The sequence below is a fragment of the Rhinolophus ferrumequinum genome, chromosome 6 (assembly GCF_004115265.2).
Source record: "Rhinolophus ferrumequinum isolate MPI-CBG mRhiFer1 chromosome 6, mRhiFer1_v1.p, whole genome shotgun sequence".
NCBI classification, from domain to species: Eukaryota; Metazoa; Chordata; class Mammalia; order Chiroptera; family Rhinolophidae; genus Rhinolophus; species Rhinolophus ferrumequinum.
The window spans coordinates 70,824,543-70,841,596 of NC_046289.1; the positions used below are offsets into that span (position 1 = coordinate 70,824,543).

Sequence of the window (17,054 nt, forward strand, 5' to 3'; positions counted from 1 at the left end):
CTTTTCCTAATTGGGCTATAAGCAACTTGAAAATAAAAACCATGTATGTCTCACGGAGCTCAGTCTACTACTATGCACTTACAAGGCACAAAACGAAGGATGCTGGAAGAGAGAAATGAATTGAGATGCAGATTACCACTTACTCTTCAAACTTGCTTTTAAGTAGTGATTTTACTAGCGGCAACAAGTCTACACAGCAGCCAAGTGAGATGTACTGTTTTTCTTCCTGTAAACTAAAGAAATAGTAAGGTATGAAAAATACGAACAGGCCATAATTTGTCCTTCTGTAAACTTATTTATTTTCTGAAAAATATTCTTTTTACCTATTGGTGAGCACAGGAAGGCAATCCACCACCACTCCAAGGTCTTCTATCCTGTGGGTACAAAAAGAATAGCACTGCTCAGAAAGCTGATTTGCTCCTTTACTTTCATATGATGACCTTCACACTGCTTTTGAGAAACCCATTCATTCAACAAATAATCCCAAGTGTCTCTGATGAGCCAGGTGCTAGGGGTGCAGAAGTAAACAGAGATAGGGCTTGCATTCTAATGTGTGTGTGAGTGTATTTTGAGGGCTGGGAGAGAAAGCAGAGACAGACAATAAACAAATAAATAAGTGAAATATACAGAGCATGTTGATGATGGTAAGTGCTATGAGAAAAATAAAACAAAAAGATATAGGGAGTGAAGAAAAATGTACTTTTAGATAAGGTGTCAAGGAAGGCTTCATTAAGGTAACATTTGAGAAGGGACTTCAATACAGTGAGGAAGGTAATATTTAACATTTTCACTCAAAGGTGATTTTTAAAGGGTTAGTTTTCCCATATTGGTATCGCTTCATTTTATAGATAAGAATCTTAGAGAAGGTAACAGCTTTGTTCAGTCTGACAGAACAGATGGTTTTCTGTATTTTGGTTACTCTTAGACTAGTAATGAATGTAATTTAAACCAAATTGTCTCTACTGAAGCTAAACAAAGAAGTTTAAAATTTTAGCCACTAATAACATAAAAAGGAGGAGGCATTTCTAGATGGCCCATTGAAAATTACTTTTATTGAACAAAAAGCATAAAAGGTCACACTTACCTCACCAAATAAGCTACAAGTTCAGTTATACTTCTCTTTTTCCAGAAAGTTAAAGCTACATTCAACCTCAAATTCCTGCTGAACAAAACTTGTGCCATCGTTTCATGGTCCTGAGAAACCTGAAAGGCAGTAATCTTAATTTCTTAAAAGGCACATTGAAACATAGTATAAAACCATTTTTTCAACTGAATTATTCTGATAGACATATTTTAAAATTATACAAAGGTGACTTTTTACTAGTCCATACAAAAAAATATTGCTGTTGAACATAGTAAGTGAATGATCTGAATAAATTTAGGACCTATTTATTTTTTACCAAAACTTTTTCTTATTTGCTACCATTTTTCTTTTAAATCTCAGTAACTTATGAAATAAATTATTTTTAGCTCACCTATAAACCTACGATTCAATTTATAATATAGATAAAAGGTAAATACATAGGCTAGTCATTACTTACTGAATAGCATGAGACGGGAACAACAAAAATTCGGTTCTGTGACAAGTACACTGTTACAATCAGCTCTAATGCGTCGTTTGGAGCAAAAATGAATATAAGACCCGGTCTTATATTACATGCAGCCTTATATTATAGTAAACTAAGACCGGGTCTTATATTCATTTTTGCTCCAAACGACGCATTAGAGCTGATTGTCCGGCTAGATCTTATTTTCAGGGAAACATGGTATTTAAATGCATTCACTCACTCATTTTTTTCTATATTATAAATATATTCCTGGTGTAAAAAGTTTAAATAATGCAGAACTGCATAAAATTAAAAGTAAATACTCTCTACCTACCCACAAAAACATCTAATATCAGCGCCCAGAAGTAATTGCCATTAATAGACTGGTATGTATCTTTCCAAACCACTTTCTACACAAGGACAAATTAGTTACATGCAAAACTAAAACACTGTAATATCTATATTTTTGAAAACCTTGCTTTTTCACTTACGTATAAGTATTATGAAGATTTTTTTCAATGTCAAAACATAGATCAACATAATTTTTAAAAAACAATTACATATACTCCATCCAGTCTTTATGTACCATGATCTATTTAGATTGATTCTGTTTTTTCCCTATTAAAACTATGCAATGAACATCTTGTGTATGTAAATATGTGCACTTGTACAAATACTTCTGTAGGGTTAACTGTAGAACTGGAACAGCTAGATCAAATATTACATATATTTGAACTTTGACAAAATAATATGGCATCATTTTTAAATATAGGTTTTTAGAGGAGGCACTAGTCCATCAAGAAAAGGGGTCTAAAACAACAAAAGAGCAATCAATAAATCTATTAGTTGAGTGTGAGGCTAAGAAAGGTTTGTGAAAAGTATAATAGTCAAAATCAGAGAGCAAAGTAAAAAGAGGGCCTTGAAAAAATGACTAATTCAAATACACAATTGAAACTTTTAAAAAAATACATTAGCACTCAATATGTTTATTCCCTCAGTTCAACTGAAGAACCACCTGGGTTAATTTTTCCAGAAATCAGGACAGATTTCTGGGTTATATAGTTATATGTTCTTTTCCTTCAAGGCATGCAGCTTTTATGATTATCTGATTAGTGTTGGCCTCACCACTTCTACAACTACATGAAAGTAGGGGCAGTATCTGTTTTTTACCCACCAATCTATTTCCTCAGAGATTTTAGAATTCATTACACAGTAGGAAGCCTCAAATATCTGTGAATGAATTAGTATGACAGTGATTCTCTTTAACACTAAGGTTTAGTTACCATCCTAATCTCCAGGGTCCATAATTCACTATTAAGTCAAATTTTCCTTCTTTCCTCTTTTCTCAGATACTATACACACTTCCTTCACTCCTCCTAGCATTGCTAACTTTCTATCAGTCCAGGATCTAAATTTTTACGAGAATATTTTCACTAACAAAAAGACTGGGTTTTTTTGCATCGTTTCATTATGCTTTGAGTTAATGACTTTATTTTCTACCTTTCTGTCATCTTATTTGCTTGTAATCATGATCCTAAATGTGATGCTCATCGTCATTCACCTACAACACGCACGACCATTTTAATTTACTTTTTCCCGGGTTGTATGCCACAGAAAATGCTTTCTAAGCTGTCAGGCCAGAGAGAAACGGTACGAAGTTTACCAGATCATACTTAAAGGAATGAAGGTGCATACAAACAATGTAATGTTATGTATCTATTTAAAAATTGTAGAAGCGTTACTTAATCATATGAAAAAATATCTAAATTTATTAAACATCAAGTTATCAAACAATATGTACAGTGTGAAGAGAAAGGATACATCAAAAATTTAATACTGTTATTTCTAAACGTCAAGATTATGGATAATTTTTTTCCTTTGGGTTTATTTTCTACAATATATACAATAAACATGTAATAATGATTATTACAAACTCATGTGTGTTTACAAATTTTATCAAACCATTCCTTCAATGACCATTTTTATTAAAAATGACTTTTTGGAAATTTAATTTACATACCATAAAACCCATTAAAAGTATGTAATTCAATTATTTTAAATCAGTTTATAGAGTTGTGCAACCATCACAACAATCCAGTTTTAGAATGTTTTCATCACCCCCGCTAAATATTCCCTTGACCCTATTCAAACAACTAATTTTGTCTGAACCAGAAGAGCAGCACATCTTAGCAGACTTGCAAAACAAAGCTTCTACTAAGCAATTACGAGAGCTGAGCAAAATGTGCCTGGATAACTGGCTTTGGTGGTCCCCTTTTTAGGTAAGATTTCTTTTCCCTTCCGTAAATCTCAACTGGCCTACCTGCCATTCTGGGTATTTATAGCAGCTTGTCAATCATGTCAACGCATCTCAGATATCACTAACTTAGAGAAAAGGAATAAACTACTGATTCAAATTTGGTTAATCTGGAAAACTGTCTCAGGGGGTTAAAATTATTCAAATAGGTCTGAATTCAATGGGTGGCAAATTTTTCTGCTAGCAGAATATGGCAAAGAAAAAAAACCCAATAGTAAAAATAAACAAAACAAAAACCCAATATCATAGCATGAATAAAATTACTTACCTCAGAAAAAAAACCACTATATTTTGATGATGGGCTTTCTGTCTGTGAAGAACCAGAATCACTGGAGTTAAGCAAATATGTTCGACCATCATGGTGTAATTTTTCAGGCAGGTGGCCTGCACAAGCCAGTTCATTTTCTTTATTTGCCATGTCACAGCCCCCACTTCTAGGGGACTGTTTTTTTTTGTAACAAGGATTTAGAAAAGGATAATGAACTTTCTTTCTGTGATAGATCACCTTACGTAGTTTATCTGGGCTTTTCACAGCTTGTCCAACTGTTCTGTAAAAATAATTGATTTTCTTAAATGAAAAAGAACCACATGAAAACCTTTAAGTTTTTAAACAAAAAGATTTAATAGGCCACATTTTGTGATCACAATCCACAACAATTACAAATAAATAGAATTTTAAAAATCTTAAATCATAGATCAAAGAGGGAAATTACAAACCATTGAAAAGCAATGAAAAGGATATTTTATACCAAATGAAAATGAAAAGAGGGATAATAACTAGATGCTTTTAAAACGAAATATAGGCCATTCTGGGTATAAGAAAATTATAACAATTTCTAGTCACAAACTTTTTCTAACAAAACGACAAATAATTATACATGCTTGAATGTTTTAAAGTTTATTTTGATTAAGTTGAAGTATATTTAATTTTGTCTGAATAAGATAAACCACAATAGATTACATCTCGTAGTTTAGGATAGTGACTCTCAAATGTTTTGTCCTCAGCATACTTTACACTCTTAAAATTTCTTGAGGTCTCAAAAGAATTTTTTTAATGCGGGCAATATCTATTGCTATTTACTGTATTAGAAGCTAAAACTGAAAAAATCTGTTAAATTTGCTTAAAAAGTGATAGATTCGTTACATATTAACAGAATATTTCACTCCTAAAATCTTGTGTTCTCTATATTTACATACACACACACACACACACAGAAGAGAACGGCATTGTTTACATCTTTGCAAAATCTCTAATATCTAGTTTAACAAGAAGACAGCTGTATTCTCCTATCTGTTTCTCCAATCTATTACAATATCAAATAACATGTAGCCTCTGGAAAACGCTACTGTACACTTGTAAGAGAATGAAACTGAAGAAGGTGAATAATGTCTTAATATTGATACAAATATAGTTTTGACCTGAAAAACTCCCTGGAAGTGATTCAGGGGCCCCCAGGGTCCTGAGACCACACTTTGAGAATCAATGGTTTAGTAGAAAATGCCTCTGAGAACCAGAGGTTTGATAGAAAGTTCAGCAGATCTGAGAAGCAATGCTATTTTTACCACTTTCTGGGTGTATAACCCTGAACAAATCACTAACCTCTCTGATCTTTAATTTTTTCTTCAACTGTTAGGGGACAATAATACCTATCCAGTAGGACATTGTAAGGATTAGAGATAATATTGATGTAGCACAAAGGAGCTGTTTGACAGTAAGTTAAATATTATTATAATAAAAGAGAACACTTATTTTTTCCCTATTTTTACTCTTACCCAGCTTTCAGTATTTGCAGTTTCTCACAAACTTTAAAGATGCTCTTACCTATTTATGTAAGCAGCCAACTGTTTTGGAGATTTCTTAACCTGAAAAATAAAATAGATAGTTGCAGCATATTTAAGTTCTTTAACAAAGCAATGTAAACTTTGTGATTGACATCAACAAATCTGAAATTCAACAGTTAAGTTTTTCAAATTAAAGCTTTTTCTGTTCTAATGTTCTATCACAATCATTCGTTACAAGAACATTGTATATAGGTGTTTTTGACATATCTATCTCCCTATTTTCCATGCCACTAGTCACATATTATACTTATAGGTGCTTAATAAGTTGAATTCCAATATGGTTTAAAAGAAATTTTACCAGGTCTAATATGCCTTGCAATAGTGAACAAAAAAACACCGGAGATTCCTCTTAGATGTTAAACTAAAACATTAAAATTATATCATACCACAACAGTATACTGTCCAAAAAGCTTTTAGAGCTTTCAGAATATAAAGTTTTCAGTATTTCATTAATTCTACTTAATTCTGGCAAGTTAAGCAGAATTAGTACTTCCCAATGTTTAAAGTACTTAACCAGAACTATCCATAGACCTAACAATTTAAACTTCTGTGATGGACTGAAAGATTGTCTCCCCAAAATTCTTATGCTGAAATCCTAAACCCCAAAGTGATGGTATTAGGGCTTTTGGGAGGTGACTGGATCATGAGTAGAGCTTCATGAATGGAACTGGTGCTCTTACAAAAGAGAACCCAGGGAGCTCTCTCATCCCTTCCACTATGTGAAGACACAGTGAGAAGATAGCCATCTATGCACCAGGAAGTGGGTCTTCCCGACACCAAAAATGCTAGGACCTTAACCTTGGACTTCTCAGCCTCCAGAACTGTGAGAAATAAATTTTTGTTCATAAGTCACCCGGTCTATGGTATTGCTATAGTATTCGCAGCCTGAACATGTCTTACCCATTACCTAGAAACCATGGACTTACCTCCTTCATGTTCTTATTAGTAAAATTAGATATTCTTTTTCTAGGAAGATCAATGGAATGATCCTCAATATTGTTACAAAAGTTTCGTTTTTTAACATTGTGGGTTTCCGATGCCATAATCTCTTGAATACCTAGACAACAAAATAAAAATAATAAATGTAAAATACAAAAAGCAAAAGAGTCTAATTATTTCCTTAATATACATATAAAAATACAACAGCAGGTCCATGCTATGTAAGAGGCTTACGAGTAAAGCTGAGGATCACATGGTTCTAATTTATATATTTTTAAAAACCTTACAGAGGAAGCATAAGGCAGGGCATTCCAGGAAATTAAATCTTTTTCTTTCTGTTCTCATTCTTTTAGTTGCAACCAGTAACAATAATATGGCATTTTTTATTTATTTTTGTTGCCAACACAACATTTCAATCTCCTATTTTCTGTATCACTAGCCACATATTAAATTTAAAGTTTATGAAATCCAGTCTGTATATAGTAGTGGTATCTATGGCATCCAAATGTACAGAAGCCTAAAGTTTTGGAACCAAATCACATATACAACCACAAGCAGCCAGAGGAACCAAAATCAAACTATATATATATATATAGTTTATATAGTTTATATATATATACACACACATATATCTGACTTGTTTTATGCCAAATCCTTACATTTTTGTTTCATTCTTGAAGCTAGCTCTCCAAACCTTTCCTCTACCTTTGAAAAAATAATCCACTATGCTATTCCTCAAATATATCTTATCCATGGACAGCCCTTCTACCCATACCCCCAGGTTAAGAAACCTTTAGGATGATGGGTGGCTGGTTAGCTCAGTGATTAGAGCGCAGTGCTCATAACACCAAGGTCATTGGTTCGATTCCCAAAGGGACCAGTGAGAAACAACAGCTTGAGCTTGGAGCTGAATTGACTGTGGGCAGCCGTTTGGCTCAGTTGTTGGAGCAGTGTTCATAACACCAAGGTCACCGGTTCGATTCCCACATGGGCCAGTGAGCTGCGCCCTCCAAAACTAGACTGAAAACAATGACTTGACTTGGAGCTGAGCTGCGTCCCCCAAAACTAGATTGAGAACAACGACTTGACATGGAGCTGATGGGTCCTGGAAAAACACACTGTTCTCCAATATGCCCCAATAAAAATAAAAAAAATAAAAAAAAAAAAGAAAAAAGAAACCTCTAGGATGAGACTTTTGTAAAAAGTAAATAATTGCAGTAATACAATAAGCACTGACAGGGGACACCCATGTGAGTCAGCAAAGTTTCACTAAGGAGAGTCTTAACGGACCAATAGCATGTGCATAACTGAAAGGCATGAAGCAACACAGTTTCTTTGGCAATACCCTAAGTAGATGCATGTGACTGGAGCTTATGCTGGGAGTGGCTGGAGCAGAGTGAGAAACGAGGCTGGAGATATAGGCAGAAGCTAGATCACAAAGGGTCATGTCCACAAGGTAAGCATTTTTTTTTTTTTTTAAAGAAAGGGACACTTTTAAAGATAGCAGACTAAACACATGCAATTACTTCTACCCTTCACTGAAACCCTATTACAATGACAGCAAGGGGTTTTTAAAGACATAAAACCGTAAGGACAAGGAAGAGGAGGTGATGGCAACAACATTTTGGAAATTGCAAAGCAGAAATGACAAATGCCTTAGCAGATCAGAGAAAGCCAAATCCTAAATCAGCTGTGAGGAAATGTAAAAAGCAGAATTCCCAAAAGGTTCAGGCATTAGCAATACTGAGGACATCAAGAAATGGGGATAAAGGTGGGCTTAAAACAAGCACGATGATTGAATATCTATTCAAGACACAGTTAGAACCCTAGATCCTGTTCCCTATTACAGTAAAAAACTAGAGATTTATTGTATGGAAAATTTTAAACAAAGTCTTTGGGATGGGGAACTCCAGGCACAAATGAGGGTGAGAAGAATATATTATAAACAGGGTATCAAGTGAAAATTTACATACTACTACATGTTGAAGACCTCTAACCTTCTTTCTACCACTTGCAGCACAGAGGCTTGCAGCCAGGCTTATACACTCCAGAAAAGAGTGTGGAAGATCAATCCCAGAGGGAAACACACAGACATACATACACATCTAAAAATATTGACCATCAGTGATGGTCAAAGTCCCCAAAGAACTGTTTTATATCTTGATTATGATGGTAGTCACCTAACTATCAAAATTGTACAATACAAAGGGAATTTTCATTATATGTATATTTTAACTCAATAAACCTGACTTTCAAAAAAATTCTCTAGACATAAGAACTGCATCCATAAAACACAAATGAGACAAACAACCAACAAAGGCTCTTGGAAATTAATCACTATTAAAGTAGACCCTTGTTTTTGTCAAAATATGTAATCTGATTATTAAACAATCTATAAAATAGTCAACTTTCTAGAACCCAACTCATCAATAAATCTGCCTCTATCACAAATGAATCTCGAGAAATAAAAGTAATTAGAGAAAGAGGTCTCTAATGTCATTCATACTTTAAAAATAAATATTTTAGAATGATAATCAAAAGCATAATAGTTTGAAGCTGAGGTAATGGTCCTATTTCATTAAAATTATGACATTCCTAAAACAGTAATATCTGATTTAAGATTTTACAAAATTTAAAAGATACAAAAAACAAAGATTACTGAAGAATGCTAGTTGGAAAACTAATTTTGAAAGCTTAAAATGGGTGATGTGACAACAATAATTTCCAATAAAATAATAGCTACCACTATTTTATCACTTAACATGGAACTATCGATGCTTTATACTGAGTATCTCACTTATTCATCAGTACAATCTCTGATGCAGATATTACAATCCCCATTAAAAAAAAATACAGGTTTTGAGAACTTAAGTAACTTGCCCTAATGTACCGAAGACATTTTATGTTTATTTAGGTCAAAATTTGCCTGATCCTGATCAGTGGAGGATGAATTATAAAATTTCTCATTTGGAGGCTATGTGTTTGCTGAACTCTGTGCCTGAGGAATGCTTTCCCCTGTGTGTTCTTGTTGCTTGCTTCCTTACAACATTTTCGAGTTCTTGCTCAAAATACCCCCTCCGCAGAGTGACTGTCCCTGAGCCACCCTCTAAAACAGCAACCTACTTTCACATCTCTTATCTCCTTACCTTACCCTATTTTTCTTGATGACACTTATCACTAGTAGACATATATATTTGATATTTGTCTGTTTATCGTATGTCTTCTCCACTAGAATGTAAGCTCCACGGAGGGCGGGTGGGAACTTGACTGCTTGTTCACTGTTGTGTTCCCAGGGTTTACAACACTGCTTGGCATATGGAAAGTGCTCCATGTGTACATGTTGGATGAATTAGTAAAGATTCCATTCTATACTATATAAAAATGATGATTAGTTGAAACAGCTTTCACCTTCTGTCTTTAGTTCAACCCTTCCTAATAGTCTGTATCTTTTCCAGAATCCTTTATCCATAGATTAGCCCTGCTTATTACACACTTACACACACACACACGCACATATGTATTTTTAAGTCTATAGAATTTGAATAGTTTTCCTTTAGAAGAGAACATTTCTTGATAGTCTATCTTCCTTTTATACGGGAAAAATGCTCATTTCTTCATAGGCTAAAACAGTTTTTTAAAGCACAATGTCGCCGTTTTTAAATAGTGAAAGACTTCACATCATTAGAAAAATGGAAGTCAAAACCACAGTGAGAAACCACTTCACAACCACTAGCATGGCTATAACAAAAACAACAGACAATAACAAGTGTTGAGAAAGATGTGGAGAAACTGGAACACTCACACATTACTGTGGGAATGGAAAACGGTACAGGAGCTCTGGAAAATAGTTTGGCAGTTTCTTAAAATGTTAAATATAGATTTACCACATCATCTAGCAATTCCACTCCTACATATTTATTCATGTGAAATGAAAGTTTATGTCCACAGAAAGACTTGTATGTAAATGTTCATAACCCCATTATTCGGAATAGCCAAAAAGGTGATAGACCCAAATGTCTATCAACTGGTAAATAAACAATGTGTTATATCCATTTGGAATACTACTCAGCAACAAAACGGTATGAAGTACCGATTCATGCTACAATATTTATGAACATAATGCAAGTAAAAACAGCCAAACACAAAAGACCACATAGTATATGATTCCCTTTATACGAAATGTGCATAAAAGTAAAATCTATAGACAGAAATGGTTGCCTCAGGCTGGGGTGGGAGTGGGAATAACTGCAAATAGGCACAAGGCTTCTTTGGAAGAGGGTAGGGTAATGAAAATGTTCCAAAATTTGATTGGGTTGATGATTGCACAACTCTGTACATAATTATAATCAGTAAACTGTACATTAAATAGGTGAATTTCATGGCATGTAAGTTATATTTCAATAAAGCTTTAAAAAGTGAAGGAAATTATCAAAACTCTAAGGGTAAAGTCTCATTACAAAGGATTTTTACACTACAAATTCCATTTTGCTTTATGCCTTATGCATTTGGTAGTACCTTCCTTAGGCAATAATATAGGATTATCCTTTTCCTCCAAGAACAATTGACAGTGCTACTCAGATAGTTTAAAGCAACTGTTGATTTCCAAAGTGCCATTTGATAATATACAAAAAGGGAATAATCGAAATGGGATCAAGAGTGATTGAAGACAGGGATTATAGAAAATAGAAAGACTAATCTTTTAATGAAAAAAGAATAAAAGAGAACAAAGATAAAGCAAGGGCTAGGAGGCAGTGAGAAGAGACCAAAATAGTCACCTTACTTATAACTATTCTGCACATTGACACAGTGTATATTTTCTTAAAGACAGTATAGTAATCGCTGTAGGTATCTTCTTGAGAAGGTAGAAAAACTGGCACGTAGAAGGAACTGGAGGGATGAATTCCCTTTATATAGCAGCCATCTCCTGCCAGAAAGATGAAACGGGCTCTATTCATATAATTTACTACAATGGCTGCCAAATCAACAGATTAAATAGCTCTAAATGTTAGATACTCCCTACCTCTCCCAGGGAGACAAGCTCATCAGACAGGAATGAAACATGTCTGGACTTTTGTCTCTAATAACTGAAGTTATGGGTCAAGAGCAAATTAACTTAGGCTTTCTTTTTATGTTACTATACTATAGTATATCAATTACTTATATTGTATTTAACTCTGCAATTTCACTAGGCAGTTTCACGCCTCTTCTTGAAAAACAAAGCATGGTTGTGTACAAAGAATTATAATAATTAATATTCCTGGTATCAATGATTCTCTTCACCACCAACATAGTCGCTCTCGTTATTACAAAGGGTGTGTATGGTATTTGCCCAGAGTCTTAACGCTGAAAGTTTATAACCACTATCTCATAATAAAAATACATAAAGAGGTTTTAGAATTTAAAGCTTCAGCCTATTTTTTTTTTATCCAGAGAGATCAAGAAGCTTGCCCAAAGACAATTAGCTCGTCAGTGGCAGAGTATAGGGCATAGAATCCACTGTCATTCTACCACATCTTTGTTTTCATTAATTGAATCCAATTCATTCCCAAGTAGAGTCAACATTTTCAATCTTGAATAGCCAAATAAGATGAGAGTACTATTTTTCTGAGGAGATGACCAAAGAGGGACAGATGAACATAAACTATAAGGGATGCCTACTTCCCATCCTTCCCCTCTTGTCTCTTCGAAGGCCCCACACGGGATTTACAGGGCTTAAAGAGAAACCATAGCTTTCTTTAAGAGGCAGCTGACACACAAAAAATTGAAAGGATGAACTGGACTTTCTTCTTTAAGAATTTCAGTGAAGGGGAGAGGAACAGAAGGTAAAGATGAGATTTTTCTGGGACACTCTTTAGGGCCTGGGGATACTGATTCCTACCTCCTAAATTCAGCTACTTTGGTATCTGTAGCACTTATGTTTAATAATGGAATTTGAATCAGGTTAAAAAAACAAGGAGATACAAAGGGAATTGAGAAGGCCAGGGTTGATCTAAATGGGATCAGTGCTTATTAATATTTTGTTAAATATTAAAAACACTATTTACAAGGAATATTTTGTGAAGTGGAAAGTTCAAAATTGATAGTATTTTTAAAAGCAGGACAGAAAACTGAATGTATAGTATACTCTTGATTTTCCTATATATAAATATATGTAATCAATTCATTCGAAAGGGCTCTATCAAAACAGATAGTTATTAATTGATGGTGGAATTACAGGTGATTCTTTTTCTTCATTTACATGTTCCTCTGTTTTCTACAATGAACATGAATTATTTTCATAATCTGAAGAAATAAATATTTTAACTTAATTAGGTCACTACCTTACTTACAAAAAGCTACTTAATTCTATAACTCCCTTATGCGAAAAAGGTATAAATGCCAATACACAGAGGTAGCATTTCATAGGAAGAATTTATTTTAACTTTTCCAAAATTAGGGCAACTCCATCTAATTTTCTCAATTCTTGCCTTCTCACCTCATTTGGGACTTAGCTCCCACAAACACTTTTATATCTTCGATTTCTCCCTTTGAACTGATTCCTCCCCTTCTGCTTTCAAACATACTCAGGTTTCCCCTATCAACTCCTATACTCTTTCTCTACTTCTCTTTCCTGCCAAATTTCTACAATGAGTGCTTTTTAGTTTCCATTTTCTCTTTAACCCTTTATAACCTTGCTTTTATTTTGCCCTCTCATCTGAAAAAAATTGCATCTTCAAGGTCACCTGAAGCTATAAGGGAGGCTTCGCAGCACTGAGGAAGCTCACCGAGGTCAGCCACGCCAACTCCACACACTGCTCCTTCTTCACCACCATTCAGCTTGTCCTTCATTGCAGTGCTCCCCACCCCCTTCATCTTTCTGTTCACAAGACACAGCACTATCTTGACTCCCCTTGTTCTCTTCTTACTCTCTTTTGGTTCCTTTTCCTTCAACAACTCTTTTCTCTCTAAACGAAAATTGGAAAAATATTCTTTCATGACTAGCCATTTCTCTAGACCTATTCTCTCCTCTGACTTCTGTTTTCAGCTTCCTGATCTGCCATGGCTAGGTCCATCCAAGTCAATATATCTAAAACCTCTTCCAATGTCAAACCAACTAGCCGCCCTTCCTATTTAACACATTTTAAATTATTGGTATCAAATTTCTCTCTGACTAGAAACCTGGAAGTTATTTTGACTCCTCTCTCCTTCCTTCCAACCAATCACTAAGTCTTCTTGAATCTTCCTTCAGGGATCCATTCTGACCTTCCCGTTTCTACTGTCAGACCTCTAGCCCCATCATTTCAAGCGGAAATTACCGTAAGAATTATTTGGTTTTCCTGCCACCACTCTGCTCCTGGTCCCCACAAATCATCCTTTACAACCAGTGCCTATAGTGTTCATGGCGAAATCCTCAAATGTCCAATAGTTTCCTACTGTTTCCTACATAATTTCCCAAATTATGTTTAGATATCCACATAGATTTTAATGGATGTTTTACTCTGTTCAAATAAGTTTGAATATGCTGCATGTTAAACTACTTCTTGGAAATTAATTAAATACACTAAAAAGGCTCTGAGAAGCTTGCATAATTTTATTTAACTCTGACCCCCAAACTTAGCCACCAACCTACTTTTTTTTATTCTGCCAGATACATGTAAAATTTGAAAGATGCAGATGTTCCAAGGAACATAATTTGTGGGACTGATTTACTACACCAAGACTAAACTATTTATCTAAACGTCGAAGGCCTTCATAATCAGGTACCATACTATTAGAGATTAATAATTTTTTTTAAATTATAAGTGAAAAAGAGCAAACTGCGCCTCCCCCCCACCCACACTACTTTTTTTTTAATATGGGGAGGACGGGAGGTTTTTGTTAAAGGAAGAATATTCCATTGCATTGGTGTTAATCAAATAACAATATCATAAAGCTTACCACATGCTTGCCACAGGCATTGCAGAATATCATATTATGCCTTCTTTTTATAGGTGAGGAAACTGAGGCACAGAAAGATTCCATAATTTGCCCAAGGTCAAACAACAATAAAGTCTAACAGGACTGGAACCTAGGTGTTCTGTCACCACTGCCTCCAAGCTGACCCAGTACACGATACAGCTTCTCAATAAGATTAAGGGTGACTGTGTAGATAGACAATGCAGGTTTTAGCTTGTGAGTTTTGGCCGGTCATTTATTCTATTCTGAATCTGTTTTCTCAAATGACGAACGGAAATATAGTTGTAAAGATCAAAATGAGGTTACATGTAAGTTGTTATTGCTATTATCATTCATAGTATTTATACAATATACAGTATACACACACAATTCTGGTATTTTGGAAGGCAAATTTGACAACTTGGTACAGCAAGTAAACTATGGTTATATCTTGTCACTCAGTTTACAGTGACTATATAATTGATCACCAAAACCAGGACACATTTGAGAGTGAAACGAGATATTAAAAATTATGATGGGTCAATAGGCATAAACCAGATTTGTTCCAAGCAAATTCAGATGTCTAGTCACTCCAACTTATTTAAAATGTTTACTTTTCTAGATGATTTTTAAATAATTTTTTCTATAAGAATTATCAACTACTCAAGAGAAAAAAAATTACTGATACACATATGTAGTAATTCTTGATAACATAGACAATATGAGAATAAATCTCAAACACGTTATGCTAAATGAGGGAAGCCAGACTCAAGAGGCTAAATACCATACAACTTCATTTCTGGGACATTAAGAAAAGGCAAACTTACGGGTAAAGAAAAGCATCAATGGTTGCCAGAGTCTAAGGGAAGGCAGAAGGTGACTACAAAGGGATAAGAGGCAACTTTTTGTGGTGAGGAACGTGTTCTATATTTTGATTGTGGAAGTGATCACACAACTGTGTGTATGTCAAAACTCATGTAAATGATATATCAGTAACCTAATTTTTAAAAATTGGGGTGCAGAGCACATGTCATTCATGGCTTTTCACTAGGCTCCTTGGACACTCACTTGACAGAAGTGACATGGCTCCGCTGGGGCCATATCCATTCTTTTTTCCTCCAAGCAACTGGTCTACCTTTTAGTCCTGGAGGTTCCAGAAATGCTCCTCAAAGCATCTGGAATACTGATGTGTTTTGACTGGTGATGATTCAGGCCAGCTCTTCTGGCTTTCTCTTTGTTCTACTCAGCCATGTGGGCTGCGTCTGGCCCTGACAACCGGTGAGATGCCCTGAGTGCCCTTTGTGTGCAATGAGGTGGGGTGAGTGCTCTCACTTGGAGGCCAGTGGGAGTTTAAAAACCTTTATCTGCAAAGGCCTTCAGGCTCCTCCTACCTCTCCCAGCTCTCTGGAAAGCTTTCTGCTTACTATGCAGTAGGTATCACCACTCACTACCTGGGTGAAAAATTAAAGACTCATCCAACCTGAAAGCTGGTGTAGCTAAAAGATCAGGTCAAAAAGACCCATGTTCAAATTCTCACCTTTCCCACTTAACTAGCTATGTGACCTTGGAAACAGCTGGGCCTCATTTTCCTCATCTATAAAAGTAAAGATATTTGTGTTTTTACCCTGATTTACTCCAAAAGAATAAGAAAACATGCGGACAATAAATTAGGGTTTCTGTTGTTGCTGCTGTTGTTGAACACAGGAGGAAACTAGAATAAAGAGAATGGGGGGCGGGGGTAAATAAGTTAACTACCAAACTGTTAAAACCTTAGGAGAGAATGTTTTAAGTCATCAAAGTGATTTCAAAGTAGTAGGCACATTGGGGGGTGGGGGAGGAGAAAGCAGAGCCCTAACACTGGAACTTCACAGAGAGATCAAGGGAGTCAGTTTATGAGAAGATGGCAAAAACTTAAACTAACCACATTAAAGCTTTCAGAAAAGGAAAGAGGGCAAAGGGTAGGGACTAAGCTCACTGTAAGCATCCTTAAACACAGAAAGCATATTTTATAACATTAGATCTCATTTTCCAAGCTTTTGCTATTAATACTTCCTGCCTCTCCTGATACTTGATTTTTATGGAAACAAATGGTTTCTTCTCCCGGAAAAGTCCCTTTCCCTCTTTTCCATTTCATCACACCTTTTTGACTATAATGATTGAGATCAAATCTTCCTCTCTGAAGCATTTCTTGATTCCTATCTTCACTGATCTCTTCTTTCACCACCTTTTTAAGGCACTTAGTTAATATCACATAGTTTAAGACTTTAACAATTAATAAATAATTGAGGGCTTAAATGTAAGCAAGACATTTAGCACTAACTGATCCAGGTGTGTGTGTCTCTTCTTGCCAACTAGACTGCAAAACTTTTCATGGGCAGGGACTGATTTCATACCTTTACATATACAACCTAAAAGGCAATTCAACAACTCTTAGTTAATTTAAGTATATACAAAAACATCACACATATATATGTTATATCCTCCAGTGAGCAAATGAA

General features: G+C 35.0%; 1 protein-coding gene across 3 annotated transcripts in view; it reads right to left on the minus strand.

Moving 5' to 3' along the window:
• Nucleotides 1–17,054, minus strand: part of KATNBL1 (katanin regulatory subunit B1 like 1) — a 64,589-nt gene that overhangs the window by 33,438 nt on the left and 14,097 nt on the right. For all 3 annotated transcript variants that reach the window (XM_033109302.1, XM_033109303.1, XM_033109301.1), the window contains exons 2-7: nucleotides 6,630–6,760; nucleotides 5,684–5,724; nucleotides 4,130–4,409; nucleotides 1,085–1,203; nucleotides 324–374; nucleotides 144–233 (exon numbers count right to left, since the gene is read on the minus strand). In XM_033109302.1, the coding sequence (XP_032965193.1) occupies nucleotides 144–233; nucleotides 324–374; nucleotides 1,085–1,203; nucleotides 4,130–4,409; nucleotides 5,684–5,724; nucleotides 6,630–6,746 (698 nt within the window). In that variant the 5' untranslated portion in view covers nucleotides 6,747–6,760. The remainder of the gene's footprint in view (nucleotides 1–143; nucleotides 234–323; nucleotides 375–1,084; nucleotides 1,204–4,129; nucleotides 4,410–5,683; nucleotides 5,725–6,629; nucleotides 6,761–17,054) is intronic.